The 19439-nt window shown below is 35.6% G+C and overlaps 1 protein-coding gene across 2 annotated transcripts in view; it reads right to left on the bottom strand.

Annotated features, from left to right (window-relative positions):
* Nucleotides 1–19439, bottom strand: part of LOC149775158 (protein HIRA-like) — a 122788-nt gene that overhangs the window by 93020 nt on the left and 10329 nt on the right. For both annotated transcript variants that reach the window (XR_016416578.1, XM_089944105.1), the window contains exons 3-6: nt 14061–14171; nt 9943–10033; nt 6761–6849; nt 472–567 (exon numbers count right to left, since the gene is read on the bottom strand). Coding sequence is in view for 1 of the 2 variants with exons in the window: in XM_089944105.1 (XP_089800231.1) it covers nt 472–567; nt 6761–6849; nt 9943–10033; nt 14061–14171 (387 nt within the window). In the remaining variant the exon portion in view is untranslated. The remainder of the gene's footprint in view (nt 1–471; nt 568–6760; nt 6850–9942; nt 10034–14060; nt 14172–19439) is intronic.

The following is a 19439-nucleotide window of genomic DNA, read 5'->3' as shown; positions in this document are numbered from 1 at the left end:
CTCTTAAATGTTATCATAATTAGTGCCATGTCATGGCAGGTCACTCTATTCAAGACTGGAAGGATAGTTTCCAATTTCTCCAGTCATTTAAGATCTGCTTGCTCTCACAAGAAAAACAAGAAATTGAAGAATGCTGAGCATACAATCCTGACAAGAAAGAGTGTGTGTGTGATTTGGATTTTTAACAAAGCTTTAAAAAAATTTCAGTCGTAGCAATGTCTGCAGTGTGACAGTTTATAGTGATGTCTAGCACTGGGGCATCATGCCGCAGACATGTAGCATGATGTCCCACCCAGTCACATTATCCTGACACCAGGACGACCAGTCCTAACACTAACCTCTTAATGCTGAGTGCAAAGCAAGGCAGCTGTTTGTACCATTTTTGTAAGTCTTTGGCATGACTCAACTGGGGATCGATCCCATGACCCCTGCATCCAAGGCGTGACAAGAAAGAAATTATAACTAACTTACCAGGAAATTTTTCCCCATTCCAGATGACTATAGTGTTGTCAATGCTGCAAGAAGCCAACCAGACATCCCCTGAAGACCAGGCCAAGTCCAGTACATCTGAAATACAGAGAAAATGTATGCATTTAGGTGGGTTGTGTCCCCTTAAGACCAGGTCAAGTCCAGTACATCTGAAATACAGAGAAAATGTATGCATTTAGGAGGTTTGTGTCCCCTTAAGACCAGGCCAAGTCCAGTACATCTGAATAGAGACAACCTGTGCTTTCAATTCAGAACCAAAGAGTCAGGTGCTAATTTTAGCAATGAGTGTTCCAAACCCAACACTGTTAAAGGACTGAAATTCCATCAATAAAACAATGTCTTTATTTTTGTTCACTTACAACTAGGATAAGCTCTCAAAAGATTCTTTTTCCTACAACATAACATATTATTAACCAATCCTGGTCAGCCTAACCCATATATACTCTATTTTATGTTCACCCATTTCCAGGATGGTTCCCATTTTTCCATATCATTAGTACCGTGTGTCCTACAGAGAAAATGTATGCATTTACTGGGTTTGTGTCCCCTAAACACCAGGCCAAGACCAGTACATCTGAAATACTGAGAAAATATAAGCATTTCCTTGGGTTGTGATTGTTAGGAAATCTCTGTATCAACTGATCTACTGGAAACTTAATTATAATTATATTAATATATTAATATATTGATTAGAAAAAATAACAATTTTAATAATGAAATATTTTGAAAAAGCATAAATTTATGCATTTCACTGTATTACTATCTTAGAACTATACATAATTACACAGAGAATGATGAGTACTTTACCCAAATCCAATTACACTCCTCCAGGGCTGACTGTTGTAGGACTTTTTGGAGGTGTGCTCTATTATGATTGGCAAGTACTATCAAAGAAACAGTTTTTATACCAAAAATTTCTTACATCTTCAAATGTATTGCATCAAAATATATTAGGGGAATAGATAACTGGTGGTAGACATTATACATCCTTAACTCAGAGCTGACCATAACTTCGAGTTTAGTGAGATGAGAAATAGGCTTGGACTAACACAGGTCAGAATCAGAGTAACCCATGTCATTGTGAAGCTGCTGAGTAACCATAGTAACCCATTATGCTACTTATACAAGTCCCAACTGAGCTCTTTGGAATGAAAGGTCTCTTGGGTAAAAACCTACAGAATGTTGTCTCAGACCTTCATCAAACAACATGAACAACGTTGCTCCAATGACGTACATAACCTCATGAGATGATATTTGTAAGAAATTAATTTACTCTTCAATTAGTTCCTTGTCAGAGGAACAGAAAACTCAAGCAATCCAGAATGAAATTTTCTCAACAGAAATATCATCCACACCTTCTTGAAGCAGAAATAACAAACTGGATTACTCTCATCTGTTTGGCTCAGTACACTTCAGTGCTGCTTTAATGCCTTCATGGAGTCCTAAATATGCCCTAGGGAAGATAGGTCCAAAGAAGACACTGCTTTAAAGACAAAATATTAATTTCCCATAAGATGGAGTCTATTTTAAAAAATGAAATCAAGTACCATCATGAGAGAAACCAATCTATCATAGCTGAAGTGGAGATTAGGTTGACTGACATGACCTCGGGTTAAAAGGAAGCAATGTAACTTATGCAAAAATCGAGTCAGCAAGGCTCTAGAGAGAGCTAAGAAGGATGCCTTGTTGAACCATATACCTATTTGTGGCACCAAAGTATGCCTTGTTGAACCATATACCTGTTTTTGGCACCAAAGGATGCTTTGTTGAACCATATGCCTGTTTGTGGCACCAAAGGATGCCTTGTTGAACCATATACCTATTTGTGGCCGCAAAGGATGCCTTGATGAACAATATACCTATTTGTGGCCCCAAAGGATGCCTTTGTCTTGAACCATATACCTATTTGTGACACCAAAGCTTTTAAGTTAAAGATGTTCCTCTGCTTGTGACTTTGAAAGAAGATCCTGTATTTCTCCTCATAAGTTTTCTTGCTCAAGCAATTCTGTCCACCACTTATTTACAGAAATGTTTCTGAGAGCTTGTTTAATGCAAGCCAGGCATGCAGACTCTAGATTTTGTGGTTAGGATGGAAAGACTGCATGCATGGTTGTTTCAACGGGTGAGGAGAACAGGATTTTCCTGTGAATATCTGCCACTAGATCCAAGAGGTTGTTGATCCATGAATTTTCCAAGGTGAGAGGAGTAATTTATGATTCTGTCACGTTTTGAATGACTTTAGAATCTGATGGATTGGAGAAAATGCAACGAGATTGTTCAGTTCAGTGAAACAGCCTTGAAACTAAGCTTTTGAAACAGGGAAACTATGATTGGTGAGACAAAGATTGGGAGATTGGCATTATACCATATCACAAAAAGGTCTACAAGAGGCCTTAGTCTGCTAGAATGCTGAGCCTGCCTGGGAAGTCGCAACTTCAATGTGGGTTTGTCTATGATTATACATCCTAAGAAAATCCCAAAGAAGAACCTAGACAGCTGGGATCTGTGCTACACCTAAGACACATTTTATGGTTTCTCTACTGAATCTGGTTGGCCAAATGCATTGCTTGAGAGAGCATAGATCTGACAGGTCAGTTTAATATTAGCCTTGGGAGAAGTCTGGAGTGAACTCCAGGTGAGCATTGTATGGTTCTCCATATGAAGAAAAACTTTGACAATGGGGGAGGGTCTTCGTACATGATCTGTAAGCCGTCTGAAATGATTCACAAGACGAATAGGTCATCAGCGCTGAGTCTCTCCCATCCTTTTAGAACAGAACGGTATCAACTTGGAGTTCTGAGGAAGTAATGTACATAGGTTCTGCAAAAATTGGTCCTTGCCAAAAAGAACTGAAAATGAGTTCTGCCTCTGGTATGCCTCAGAGCAGTCATCACTGAAAGAAAGTCCTGCTGATGCTCAAATCTTGAAGCTGCATTTCAAAGAAGTGTAAGCTAACATACTCAACAAGATGGCAGAAAATGTTTGAAAGAAAGGCTGATCTTTCTGGGTTAAAAGGTCAATGGAATTCAGTAAGAGGCCATTAACAGAACAGGAGATGGGAAGCAGAAGCCTTTTAAAAGTCTTCTACAGTGGACACATGGAAGGCCAAGTCTTCCCTTCACATCACTGGATCAAGTCGAGAAGACTGGGCTTGTGAGCATACACCTTTGAAATCAGATATGTGAGGCTTATAGATGTTATCATATTTCGCCATTATGATTTATCATTTGTTGGACTAGATGCAATGAAATAAGAAAATTATACAGACTGGAGATATTATACTGATTCTGAAATCCCTCTCACCCAGCCGATGTAAATCTGTTTCCAATTTGTTGCAATAGAGAACTAATGCAGAGTAATATGTTTACCACAATCAACCGTAGCCTCAGAATTAGTCTAGTTCAACTGATACATGTTTATCAAAGATAAATAGCAACAGCATACAGGAAATTGCCAGCAGATACATACACACCCAAGCTCTTTAACGTCAGGAAACAAGCTCCACAAAAAAGGAAAGAAGAAAATGCCACCTTTCCCTGTTGTGTTATCAGGACCATGGAACCATTTGTCTTAATGGAGAAAATCTGGTCACCGAACTGTGTGCAACTCATTCACACTGCATGCCAAACAACTAGGTTCTGAGTATTTTGAGTTTAACTTGAATTTATCCGAGTCAAGTCCAAACCTATGAAAGATTCCACATGGGAAAGAAGATGCATGATTAGGCCATGCATTTCAAAAGATGACCAACAAGTCCAACAGGTCCCTGTTGTAGCCAATATTTTTCGTTGTACCCTGTCTAAATGTGATAGAATTTATAAAGTGACATCACCTGACAAAAACAGGTCTAATCTTTTCGCCTCATAAAACCAGAGAAAAAAAAGCAGGCCAGAGGAGAGATTGAAAAATGTTGTCTCTGCACCATTCCTAAAAAATCAACCACTTCCCTTCATAAGCCATCAAAGCAGAGTGCTTTCTTACAGTAGATTCTCTCCACAATTGAAAGTCACCAAGCCAGCAGTGAGATCACTAGAAGGCCCAGGTACGTGAAAAAAAAAGGCTGTTCATTTCCTGCAGCAAAACAACTTACCATAAATTTCTGAAGGATGTTATCCACCTACACCTCAACATCCACCTACACCTCACCGAGTGGTCTAAAGCGCTCTTCATTACGGATCACTGCCATCTCACCTCTGTCTACGTGGGTTCGAGTCTTGAATTCAGCTAATGTGGATATGTGAGAAAGCTTGCCAGTAGCTTCTCGTGGGTCGGTGGTTCTTTCCGGGGTTTTCCTGGGTTCTTCCTCCACCATTAATACTGGCCGCCATGTATAGCATCAACATCTACCAAGGCCTTGACTTTAGTTCTGACTTGTCCTCAACATCTACCAAGGCCTTGAATTTATAGTTCTGGCTCATAAATGCTGACCTGTTTACCCCTCATTTCAAGAAATGTGCAAAAGAAATGTGTTTTTCCATTCTCATGTGTAGTAATTCCCATGCTTCTAATTTTCCATTTTTATTGCAAGAAATAATCATGTAATAAGACAGAAACATACAAACATAATCAGAACCTGGCTAAATCGCACAAATGATTCAGTTCTTTAGAGAGCAACATTTTTGTCTTCTCCTTAAAAAAATTTGATTTAATAAATTTTAATCTTAAGCTTCAAAGAAATTTGTTAGGTAATGAATGTTCTCCTAACCGGGTAATATATGTGATGAAGAAAGGGTGCACTCAAAGTCATACAGATCCTTGAATTAAATGTGCATTAAAAAATATCAAGGGTGATTGATTTGAAGAAACAAATAGAACTCAGGCATTCTGTATCTATGTGGGAAAGGCAGTGACCATAGAATCAATATCTTAAACTGTTGGGGTCAATTTTCATAGAAACTATGGTGAATGTGAGCAACAAAAAACAATTTACAACATCAAGATATTAATCATAATAATATATCAATATCAATAATACATACAGGAATGAAATACCTGGCATTCCCAGTGATTTTACTAGATCATCAATACAAAAAATTGAAACTTAACATTGATTTTATGTAAATATATTAAAGTGAAGTCCTGACCAAAACAAACACAGAAATTACAGGAAGAAATAGATGATTTCTAGTCTTAATCATGTGTGCACACACACACAAGGACAAAGAAAATATTTTGATGTGTACTTTGTGCTAATAAAACGAAAACAGTATTTCATTTCTTCCTATCAATAAAAATTTAATAAAATACATGTGAAAACAACAAATTTTCAAAACATTTCAATTATTAGTAAAGTCTAGCTAGCTACCAAATGTACACCAGACATATAAGATAGCAAGCCATTCTGTGATTTTTAGGAGCCTAATCTAACTAACCATAAATAGACAGCAAACTGGATGCAATAAATCAACACAGCTACTACTGTGGTTGTTTTGCTCATTTAAGCTGTTTAGTTTAACATTAAGGTACTGTACCTGAAAAGACCCTGATCCCTAAAAAATACAACTTAAAGTCACTCATGCATGAAATAAAGGTCACAAAAACTTCATTTTGGTTTAATCAGTGTTGCAGCCACCACTACATATCCAAACTCAAAGATGCATGATGCTGAAGCCAACAATACTTTTGAAAAATGGTCAACTATACTATTTATATGAATGAATGGATGAATAGAAAAATGGCCAGTTATACATTTTATATGAATCAATGGATGAATAGAAAAATGGCCAGTTATACTATTTATATGATTCAATGGATGAATAGAAAAATGGCCAGCTATACATTTTTAATGGCTGTATGAATGTGTAGAAAAATAGCCAGCTATACATATTTAATGGATGTATGGATGTGTAGAAAAATGGCCAGCAATACATTTTTAATGGATGTATGGATGTGTAGAAAAATGGCCAGCTATACATATTTGATGGATGTATGGATGTGTAGAAAAATGGCCAGCTATACATATTTGATGGATGTATGGATGTGTAGAAAAATGGCCAGCTATACATATTTGATGGATGTATGGATGTGTAGAAAAATGGCCAGCTATACATATTTGATGGATGTATGGATGTGTAGAAAAATGGCCAGCTATACATTTTTAATGGATGTATGGATGAACAGAAAAGACTAACACTGTGCACCTTCCACACTCGTGCTGGCATACAAATACTCTGTATAAGGAAATATAGTTACCACTGCACATAAAACAAGATCATTTGTTAATTGTGCTCAGTAATGTGTACCATGAGAAATAAGTATAGCAAGTACCCACCTCCAGAATGCCCTCGTAATGTATGGACTGGACGCCAGGATTCCACATTTTTACTGTCTGAACCAAAAACTGTGGATCCCACACCATACCTAAAATGTAGTTTATTATTATTCAAAAATAGAAAATGTAGTAAACTGAATCAATAAAAAATAAGAGACACATGTGGGACAGAGATCACTTAATGAGCATTTACCTAACAACCAAATCACTTAATGAGTATTTACCTAACAACCAAATCACTTAATGAGCATTTACCTAACAGCTAAATCACTTAATAAGCATTTACCTAACAACCAAATCACTTAATGAGCATTTATCTAACAGCCAAATCACTTAATAAGCATTTACCTAACAACCAAATCACTTAATAAGCATTTACCTAACAACCAAATGCAAGAGGTAAAATATCTGGAGCAGTAGGATAATTCTGTTCAAACTTCTTCCAACGCTGTTGACTGTGTATGTTATGAAAACAATTGTTTCTGGGTTTCTCTACTTTTGTATTTTCATCCATATTTGATTGCACATTGTTCAATAATAAGGGGCCTTTACACCTGGATACTTTCGGTTAAGGTTGGTCAAATTCTGTTTGGCATCATTTAGACAAAATTTAAAACGTGTTTTTCTACTTTAAGTAACAGCAGAATGATGTCATTCTAAAACCTGAAAGGCATTCTCTTTCTGTCAAACTTTTCAGTGGCTCATCAGAATAAGTTATTAAAAGGTTTTACTAATTTTAGTAACAGTAGTCAAATTTTGATGGCAAATTAGCTTTATTTATAAACACTTAAAACCCCTTTATGCCAAAATGCTTTCTGAAAACAAATTGGCGTCAAACTGAGACGAGCAGTATCTGTACAAAAGTCAGTGAAGAATGTTTCACTTTTAGTAACAGAACCATATCACATAGCAATTACGCATCATTTGAATAAATTTGAAAACACTTAATATCAAAATATTTTTGGACAATTTTGGACAAATTTTGAATATCAGTTTCTAAGAAGTCAATTTAAATGGTTTTCTACAAGAAAATTGTAAACCAAAGAAAGGTATGTAATATTACCCAAACACCAGTTACTAAGAAGGGACTAATGATGAACACAGTAAGATGCTAAACCCTTTAAAATTAGCAGACAAAAAAAATCAAATAATACAAGGACTGGTGAGAAAAATTCACAATACAAAAAGGCATAAGTTTAAAAGTTAAAACAGCAAATTTCAATGAAGGCCCTGGTACACACTAATTGCACAAAATCCAAGAAAAAAGAGAAAGGTAGCTATCCATTCAGGAAAATCAGTGACAAGATTTTCAATATTTTTATTGTGGCAGTCATACTGAATATCTGCTGGGCATCTTTTTCACTTAGGATGAACTGGATATCATATGAAGTTTTTGGTGAAAACCCCTTGATGATATGACCATCAAATTCTAGAGGTAACAAGCTTGTCATGATGGTCACCACAGTCCCATCAATGTCATTTTCAAGCTGGGCCATGCAGACATCTTAAGAAGTCTTCTGGTGAAAAGCCAATGTCAGTCTAACTTTCCATTTAGAAGGCATAGCAATAAGAATATTTTCAAGATGGCTGCAATGGCAGTCATATTTGAGGTTAGATAGGCACCACTGTTGCTCAGGACCAACCAGATGCCACACAGTCTTCTGGTAAATACTCCCAAAACAATATGGCTTTCCATTTAGAAAGAGAAGCAATAACAAGATCTTTTATATGTCCATGAGACCATATTCGATGAATGTGCAGTACCATTTTCATTCAGGACAACAAGACCTTGAGATGAATCATCTTCACTAGCCACAGATCTGATATGTTAACACTATCTACACTTTGGCGGATCGATCAGATATTTCAGTACTTTCCCTAAGTGACATCTACTGGATTTCACAGTTGCTTCCCTTTGTATGTAATGCCAACTAACCAACAGTGTAATAATGGTGCTTTGTATGTTGGCCGAAAATGGTGGTGGCAATTGACTTCAAAAGGATGATTTGTAAGTTTAATATTGAAAGTCTGACTACATACCAGAGAAAAGCTACTAAAAGTGTATTTAAGGGAAAGGATCTATTTGTACAAACATAGACTAGAAGTGGAAAATTGTTTATTTATGAATCCATTCCAGTTGTGTGTTCCCTTTCTCTTGATCATGTAGAGGAACAGTGTTCAAATCTTGCCATCACATACAAAGAAATTCATAGACATGAAGCAGTGAAATATCTGATTGCTCAGCCAAGGTGTAGATAGGGTAAATATATTGGAACCTTGGCTAACAACGATGAGTATAATTGTGTTCATCATGTTTCATGGCAATCCTCCAAGTGGTTTAGGAGGTGTTTAGAGTCGCTGTGGGTTTAATGCCATTTTTCAGCACATGGCAGCCAGTGTAACTGGTAGCGTAAGAACCCCAACCCATAGGAAGCTACTGACAAGCCTACTAACAAACCTGTATTGCCGAGCCAGAGAACTGACACCTGGAGCCTATTTTTTAGGAGTAGCAATAATAAACTCTTGCTAACAGACATTTGTACAATGGACAATAAGCCATCCCATAAGGTCTTCTGATCTATGCCCATTTGTGACAAAAATGGGGGGTTGGGGGTTTGTCTAAATATAGGTGGGTTGTAATGAGAAAAAAACAACATAGGACTTGAAAATACAGTGAATGATTTGTACACATTTTGTTGATATTCATTAAAATGTTTTTGAAATCTGTGTCTGTGTTCATCCTGCAAACTGTCCTAGATAAGACCCTGTTAATAAGATCTAATAAGCAAACAGTGTCCTATATTTGACCTTGATAATAAACTCTAATTAACAGAGTGTGTCCTAGATTTGACCCTGATAATAAGATCTAATAAGCAAAGTGCATGTCCTAAAACATACCCTGATAATAAACTCTAATAAGCAAATAGTGTCCTATATTTGACCTTGATAATAAACTCTAATTAACAGAGTGCATCCTAAATTTGACCTTGATAAAAAGATATAATAAGCAAAGTGTGTCTTAGATTTGACCTTGACAATAAACTCTAGTAAGCAAACTATGTGTCATAGAACAGACCCCAATAATAAACTCTAATGACAAGTATAAAATGTATGTAATGGCATATGATATATATAAGGATGTGAACACTGAACATTTTTATTGTAAAATATTTTAAAGTTACCTGCTAGTCTGCCAGATCATGACAAGTTTGTCATCTCCACCAGAAGCCAAATATTTCCCATCACGGGACCATCTCACACAGTTAACACAGGCTGAAAAAAGTGAGGTCTAGTTGATGAAATGAACTTTGCACTACATAATTAGCTTTCCGATTCACTTTTAGAGTTTGAACAGAAACGTTTTAACAAAGATATTGACAGTGGGCAGGCAGAAGAACTAGGTCATGTAATCTTTCGAAACAGAAATATTCATTTCATATTGAATAAATGTGGTGTAAATTTAAGGTGGGTAAGAGTGGACAAATTGGTAGTCCATGTGCAAACAGTAGGCCATCTTAACTAAGGTTCTAAGGCCCATGTAAGTACAATAACTATCAGTTTAAATTAATTTACAATGTACAGTTTCTGCTGTGTTTTTCTCATGTCATAAAATTCAATATATGATGAAATGACAAAGAAGGTCACAAAATCCTTGAAAACCCTGAGACCATACCTGAGTATGCTTTGCCAAGGCCATTTAATTTTTAACATAAACTGAAAAAATGAAGGGACAGTTGGGCCATTTTGGCAAAAGTAGGGAAAAAAGAGACTTTTCACTAACATAAGCTCAGCCAGAATTTAACTTTTTGAACTGGCACTCTACTGACTACTACACCAGATTTACTATTATTAGGGTTTTAAGTCCATAGTCTACTTGTTCAAACATACGTCAAATAAATATCTTTCCTACTTAGTTTCATTTTTAGAGTCTTATTTATAAGATTTAATATAACCTTTATATTAGGGCTATATGGTTTTGTAGCACATGATCCCATAGGGCTAAATTGGGATGATTAAAGAAATGGAAAGTTCCCTCTAAATTTTAAGTTTTTAATTTGGCTTGTTTGTTCGCCATTTTTTACTTTAATTTCAAGATAACACTGAAATGAGGGGTTGACCGGCATGCCGTCAGTTGTTTTTTTAAATCCATCCAGGATATACATCGTATTTGTATTTAATGCCATTATTTTGGTCAAAATCACTCACTGGTTTTTCCATTATCAGCTCATATAATCTGATATACTTCCTAACTTTAAAAATAAAAATTGCCTTCATTAGTTTGATCAATATTTGCTATCTAAAGATAAACAATGCTGGGAATCAGCCATTTTGTGTCTTCTTGATAGGCTCCATTATCAATGCGCATTTGTGAAACTCCCTTGATGCAAGGTTCAAACTTCGACACAATGCTTGTTATGGTACCCAATGTGCCAATCAGATTTACCATAACAACCATTCATGTTAAGCCGAAGAAACTAGATATGTTAACAGATACAACAAAATACACGTTGTGACAATGCTACAGTATTTCTACCATTTCTACAAGCACTTTAAGGGTGAATAAAATTGCATAATGCACCGAGTATGTTTCCATACGTGCGACTTGAAATTAATTAGCAGAACTTTTCATGTATCCTTGCTTTTCAAGCATGTGAATCACGCAATAACACACCCTAGGAATATAGAAGTATCTCTATTTCTATAACTGAATAACTGATGCAATCACCCCAAAACATATCATTAATTTGTGATACTTCATTGATTTCTTGTTTGTCATTATTTACTAATACTTTAACAAAAGGATTTTACAATTAAAATGAAATAATTTAACATTCTTTTTTACATTTATTAACTCAAAACTTAAAAACAAACTCATATATTCATGACTATATTTTCCCAAATTATAAAAGTCTGCACCTACTGAGTATGGCCTGGTTTTTTATTTGTATGTTATAAAGGGAACAAATAATTCAGTTGAACTGTAGTGATCAGAAGTCCTATAGTTTACTGTTTACACAGGAGTTTTACAAACCTTTGTGTGTTGCATGCAACTAAAAAACACAATTAGGATACTACTCATTTCAACGCTAGGACTTTGTACTGTGCTTAATCTTTAATAGTTAGCACATAAGTACACATATAAAGACAAGATTAAAAAAACAAACACCAGGAAATTACAAACAAAAACAAGCTTAAAATGAATCGGGGCTAGGAAACAGTCAAATCTTAAGCCTATTCTTGCAGTCTAAATTGGTGTGTTTTTAGAGCACTCTTGAACGTGATCAGTGTCACTGTATCTAAGTTATCGAGACAAGTCATTTCCTGTAGCTGGGCCATGGTACGCAAAAGAGCACTGCCCAATTGAGACAATTTCAATAACTGAAATAATGAGAACATGAGTATCAGAAGATGAGTTTAAAGATGGCAGGTGTAGTGACCATTATGACCTTTAGATCAGCACCATTTCATTTAGGACCAATTAGACATCATCAAAAGTTGTAGTTAATGACCAACTGGACGTTATCAAAAGTTGTAGTTAATGACAACTAGACATCATCAGAAGTTGCAGTTAATGACCAACTAGACAGCAAAAGTTGTAGTTAATGACTAACGAGACATCATCAAAAGTTGTAGTTAAAACCCCATAGTAATATGACCATCTATGCAAGAGGAATAACGATAGCAAGATTTTCAAGATGGACACTGCGATGGCCATAATGGATGTCTGGGCAGAACTATTTTCATTTAGGACTAACTAGACATCATAAGAAGTCTTCTGATCAAAACCCCATGTCAATATGTCTTTCTGTTCAGTAGAAGTAGCAATAACAAGACTTTCAAAATGACTGCCTTGGTGGTCATACCAGATGCAGGATAAGCACCATTTTTTATTTAGGACGAACTAGACGATGGGATGAATGTGTGTGTGAAGATCCATGGCAATCCTCCAAGTTACAATAACAAACTTGTGCTAATGGCCGTACAGCAGGCCATATTGTAAGCTCTAATGGACATTAAAAAAGTCATTTTCATTAAAACAAAAAGTAATTTAAGCTCTAATGAACACATGAATTTCAAACAAGAAGCTGGCTATAGTGCAAATGTCAAGCCTGCCCCAACTTCTATAATGAGGGCATTTACTTAGGTAAATAAAGGTATGTGCACACTGAAGCTATATTCCAAATCCTAAGAGAGTGGGATAAAATGGTATTTAAATAAAAAGTAAAAAACTATAACACAACGATTAACTTAGGGGCAAACAGCTGGATGTCAAAATTTTAGGAAAAGTTACTTGGGTACCCAATCAAAGGGAAATTATATTAAATATGAACCTGAACTGCTTTGATCTAAGTTTATACATGCCAACCCCATGAAAGGTCAAAGGGTAATTATTTATAAGTGACAAAGAAGCATAATCTAGGTATAAAAAGAGTTACCTATATATTACAGGCCATATTTAAAAAAAACCATATGCTACTTTCCTGGATTTGCAGTAACAATTCTTGTCACAAATCGGCTAAATCCATGCGGATTAGTAAGAGAATAAAGACATAAAACAAAATGATAAATAATTTATACACAACATTCACTTTTCACTAGTCTATAAGTTTCACTTTCCCTGCAAAGGTTGTAAAGTCAAGTCCACAAATGATAAATCCTGCATTATATCACTGTCGAATTACACTTTCAAAATTCGTAAAGCACTATTGATTTGTCTTTTTCCTGATGCAACATGTTCTTCAGTTTAACAAAATCCCTCTCTAACATTTTACAGTCATAAACATCCACGAGTCACATCAATAAAGCCCATTTCACTTACTATTTGGCAACATGTTTTTCTCAACACAGACTGGTCTGCTACTTAAGTGTGTATCAAACTACAAAGAATCAGTGACACATGGTTTCATATTCAAGAAACCCATCTGCTTTCTTGGAAACATGTCATGTACAGTAACTATAAATAGAAAATAAGGAAACTACTCAATGTACATAGCCAAATGGTCGCACATCAAAAATATAAGATCAGTAGGCAGAGGTCTATTATGATGGATAAATGCACAGCAGCCAATAGTCACCTGACACAAGCCATAAACTGTACTCATTATTCTGTGTTTCGCTCGCTCCTGACATCACCAGATATAACCTTTGATCTGAAGTTGGAAACATGTCCTTTTATTTTTTTTATAGATGAACTAAATGGGTATCCTATAGCTAATTTTATTACCTGAGTACCCACTGACAGCTATAATGTACAGACACATTCACATCAATGTGCCAGACAGAAAAATGCAAAACTTACCCAGATGGTTGTCCATCTGACAGAGGCTTTTTGGAACTTCTTCATCCTTTTCTTCCTTCTCATCTCGCACTGGGCCCATGTTCCAGATGATAATCTTCCCAGCATCATTGCCTGCCAATGTATAATAGTTTAACAGCACTTCAGCACAACAAAGGTTAATGGCATCAATTTCTAAAAAACAACTTTTGGAGTAAAATATATTTCTGCTCATAATATAATATGATTATGACCACTGCCTCATAAATCCAGTCATTTCATTCATAAATCCAGTCATTTCATTCATAAATCCAGTCATTTCATTCCATGTTTTGCCAATAAAAACACCAATATTCACCTGCCCACCTAAGTGCAAGTCATACAAGAGTGATCTTCCCTTAGAGTGATTGCAGTTACTATAGGAGTAGATACACATATCCTGCCAGGTTTTAAAATGTAACTGGGGGGAGGGTGTGGTGATATTATGATGGAATAAGTAATATCAATAAATTTTGGTTTCTTCTTAAATCATAATACACTAGGAGAATAGGTAAAAGAAACATAACTTACTACAAAATTTATTTTCTCCATCAAAAATATTCCCCAATCACATTACCATTAGGAGAATACATAAGAGGAAATACTTAGCTTCCAACCTCTACCATCAGCATCCTTTTAAAGTAGATTTTATGAATTATTATAACAAGGATAAACTGTTACTGTAATACAAAGCCAGCACAATGCTCGTCATCTGATAACAATCACTTAAGGAGAAGACTTTCCTTAACTAGCACTAAATCCCATTTGTGGGGAGGTGTGGCAGGGTATAATCCCAATTGTAGGGAGGTGTGACAGAGTTTAATCCCATTTATGGAAATGTGTGGAAGGTTTTAATCCCATATATGGTAATATGTGGAAGGGTTTAATCATAATGTGATCTGGTAAGTATTCTAAGCAAAATAAAAATTACTAAGTAATTTACCATCCCCATTCAATGCGTTAGAATCCAACTTCTACCATCAACCTCCTACAAGGAAAGAAGGTCTAAATTCCATTTAAGAATGATAATAAAATTCTCCTAACATATTACATAACACACGGCAATACTCAGATAAAATGAAAATAGTAACAAGCAATAAACTTTGGTCAAATCCAGTTAAATCACAAAACCCATATCTGTGAGGAGGCTGTACTGACCTCAAAATAAGTCCACTGGTCATCTGGGAAATGGGCATTAAACCCACCAGATTTAATTATGGTGACTGTGATGCTAGATCATGGAGTTAAAAATATTTGAGAAGGATTACTAATGACTTCTGATACACCTCAGACTGAAATATTGCATTCAAACTGGAGACTTACTGCGACAGCTCTTATCTCGGCACAAATTTGCATGAGGTGATCATGTGATAATTCAGAATATGCAGAGCATATTATCCACTTTGGCCACAATGCTAAGACTCGAGTTATTTTTTTTTGTCTCAACAGTGCTCAAAAAATCTGATAGCTGTGTAAACGTATTTTCAAGATGTTGACATACCTGCCATAACATGGCACAATCTAAATCGCTGGGGCATATTGCAATCTAAATCACAGGGATACATTGTTTACAATTTGACTGTGAGTCGTACATTAATATAAAATAATACTTATACCATATGTATTACTAATAGTTAAACTGTAGGCAATTATATGAGACCCTATGATCTAAATCAGATCACCAATGTCCTACATGAAATTGAGATTTTATTTTAATCAGACTGAAGCATGGTCTGTCATGCTAAAATTATGATTTTTTTTATTCCCAAACCCTCTGACACAATTGTGTTTTGCAAAAAAACTATTTTCAGTAATCTTCAAAAAATATTTTAAAAAACACTTTTAGTATATGCCCATTATATGTAGCATGTATGAACAGTAAACAGTCATGACTGGAGCTGATGTAAAACTATCCCTTGGGCAGTATAAATAGTGGCGATTAAAGACAAAGAGGTCAGTTATCAACCAACATTTCACATAGTTACTTAACTGGCTGACAACAGCTAGTGAATTGTGTCTGAAGGCTGAAGAAGGTGATGCACCCATTGTGCTAATTTGCATAGGTGGGATAAGTGGAACAAACCATCAAAGGAAAATGAAAGAGATGCTATATGAATGTAGAAGACCAAAAGTTATTACATTTTTGACAAGTTTGTGAAAAGCACTAACGTTTCTTGACGTCGTATTTTACTGCATATATAGAATGCAAAGCATGATCATTTCAGTTGTCAAAATAGTGTTCAAGTGTAATTGACCTATTGCCAGTTGTCAATCATTCTGCTCGATTGACCAATCAGCGAGCGCTATTATACACACCTCCAGGCACTGTTTACATCCGCTCGGCTATTGTATATATTTACAAATTTCGCAACAGTTTGGAGAAGTCGCCCCAAGGATCATATATAGTAATTCTGAGATATAGCAACATGGTTAAGGCTTTATTTATTGTTGTTTTTCTTCAACTTAATAACTTATTAAATTTACAAAATCTGCAATTTTTCAAACTTTTCCATTTGATCAACTCCGCTTCTGTACTTAACAAAAAATAAGTGTTATCTGTCCCTTTTTCTCTGCTCTTCAAATCATTAGATGCATTTTAATAATATTTGCAGAGATAATTTATCAATATTTTTTATTACATTTATATCTAAAAATGAAACATGTATACTAGACGCAGTATAAGTAAATGTAATCGTCAGGTGAAAATGATTTAAGCGATCAATAATTTTTTTCAGTTCTTCAGTTGAATGCTTCCAGATCATAAATATGTCATCTAAAAATCTGAATCAAAGCGATGGATTAAACTTTTCGTTTTGAATAAAATCTTGTTCTAATTCACCCAAGAAAGGGAAGAGTATATAGGCGCCATATTAATACTCATTATCAGTATGTAATTCGTATTATTAAATTAAAAATAATTATTTTCCAAGATAAGTTTTTATTATTTTACAAATATCTTCGCTAGATAGTGTGCTATTATTAGGATTGTTATCAAGAAAATATTTGCACGCTTCAATACCATCTGCATGCGGAATGTTGGTATAGAGTGATGTTACATCTAAAGATACCAGAATTGGAATTAATCAGATAGCTCTGGAATAAACTTTGACTTTTTAATGAAAGTAGTTGTATCTTTAACGTATGAAGGAAGTGATTTCATTAAAGGTTGTAAAACACTATCAATAAATTTGGATAGGTTTTCAGTCTATGAATTACAACCTGATTAAATGTGTCGTCCTGGAAAATTTAAAGGTAAATTATGGTCAGGATTTGTATGAGTTTTGGGTAATACGTAGAATTGAGGTGTACGTATGTTAAGAGGGAAAGTATCAAATTCCTCATATACGGAATTATTATTTTTGAGGTATACGTATGTTAAGAGGGAAAGTATCAAATTCCTCACATACGGAATTATTATTTTTAGCGATCTCATTAATGCATGTTAAATTTTTTAATTTAATTTCTAACTGACGTTCAACTTCTTTAACATAACCATCTTGATTCACAATAATAATAGTGTTTGACTTATCCTTTTTAATCACTATACTGTCGTCATTCATTAGATTATATACAACTTAATTTCGTCCTTATAAATATTACTAAGATATTGCTTTAATTTAGTTAATATCTCTTTTGTGATCTCGTACATATAAAAATATAAATATGAATCACGTAACAGATGACTTAATTCTGTTATAAAAAGGTTATTTGGATGACAAGTTTTGGGATGACTTCACCAACCAGTTGGGGCGACTTCTCCAGATAGGTGGTGGCGAGTTCTCCACATACCGATGTAACTTAGAGAAGTGCAAGTGATGGATAAATGCTCTCGCTTTCAGTCTCTGTCTCAATGTTGTTTCATATGGCAAATATTGCTCGCCAATATCGTCTGGTATATCTTTTAATGTTATCACGTCCGCCATTTTCAAAAAGTGTTTCTTGGAGGTTAAGACGTCAAGTCCCGTGTTTGGTAGGCGCAGTGATCTACCTTCTGGCGTAAGGTCAATTCATATTTGAAGCTGATTTAGGTTAGCTATCAGCAAAGCCAAACAAATATAAATTTCAGAACTCTTGGTTGAGTTTTACTTTGTGAAATGAGGCCCTGAGTGGCCGAGTGGTCTAAAGCGCTCTCCGTTACGGATCACTGCCATCTCACCTCTGTCTGCATGGGTTCAAGTCTCGGATTCGGCCAATGTGGATATGTGAGAAAGCTTGCCATTAGCTTCTCGAGGGTCGGTGGTTCTTTCCGGGGATTTCCCGGGTTCTTCCTCCACCATTAATACTGGCCGCCATGTATAGCCTATCGTGTGCTGAAAAATGGAGTTAAACCCTACAACAACAACAACAACAACAACTTTGTGAAACACACCAGCATTGTGATGAATACTAATGACACTTGCATTACTTTCAAACCCCTTTGAACCCTACTGAATTTATATTTGAAATGCAGCTATTCCAACGTTGCATGACAATCTTGAAAAAGGAGAAATTTTAGGCATGTGAAAATTGGAATCAGGTTTGTAGAATTTCAGTCAGAGCTTGTGAGTGTATTTAAGGCAACAGCCTGGAGCCTGTGTCTAAAAAAAAAATTCTTTGAGCACTGCTCAACAACAAGAACCCACTGAACTGCTCCTTAAAATAATGCTTGAGACCACAGACACTGTTTTGCTTCAATGCACCTCTCGATGTCTTGACAGAGGAGAGAAAGTGGATGGCTACTTTCTGATTGCCCCCCATTAGCAACCAGTTTTTAGCTATGAGACCCAGTTTGTCATCAGGAGCACAAAGTCATCTGATCTGAACTGGAAATATTTCAGGTCCAATGAAAGGCCATACGGCCTACCCATTCTGCATGGCAAGGCTAATGCTATCAGAAAACATGTCTTTTAACATAAGTTTCAACAAGGTTCTAACTAAGGGTTTAAACTTAACTTAGCTGAGCCAAGTCAAAACTCATGAAAGGAAATAAGGTAAGCAATTTAGATCTATTCTGGTCAAAGTTGGCCAACAAGACTATTAAGTCCTTGTCACAGGCTATATTTCCTCCACCATGATGCTTGAATGTGTCAGAAATAATGGAGCAATATTCCTTAGTTATAACAGTGGTAATATCTTCTCATTGAAAAGCTAGAGAAACAATTTAGCCATCTGAGATCTAAGAATTCAATCAGTTGTTGTCTCTGCACCAATCCATAAAAACCCTCCACTTCCTCATAAGCCTGCAAAGTGGATGGCCATCTTGCTCATGAGGTTCTCTCCATGATAGAAGGCTGAAACTCCTTTATATGCATGGCTCTTTTAACAAGACCCAATTATGATGAAGAAGCCTGTCCAGGCATGGATAAAACACCTGCAAGCTGGCTT

The sequence above is a fragment of the Sinohyriopsis cumingii genome, chromosome 19 (genome assembly GCF_028554795.1).
Source record: "Sinohyriopsis cumingii isolate HCF-2022 chromosome 19, ASM2855479v2, whole genome shotgun sequence".
NCBI classification, from domain to species: domain Eukaryota; kingdom Metazoa; phylum Mollusca; class Bivalvia; order Unionida; family Unionidae; genus Sinohyriopsis; species Sinohyriopsis cumingii.
The sequence above is the reverse complement of the archived record's forward strand: the minus strand, read 5'-3'. Positions and strand labels throughout refer to the sequence as shown.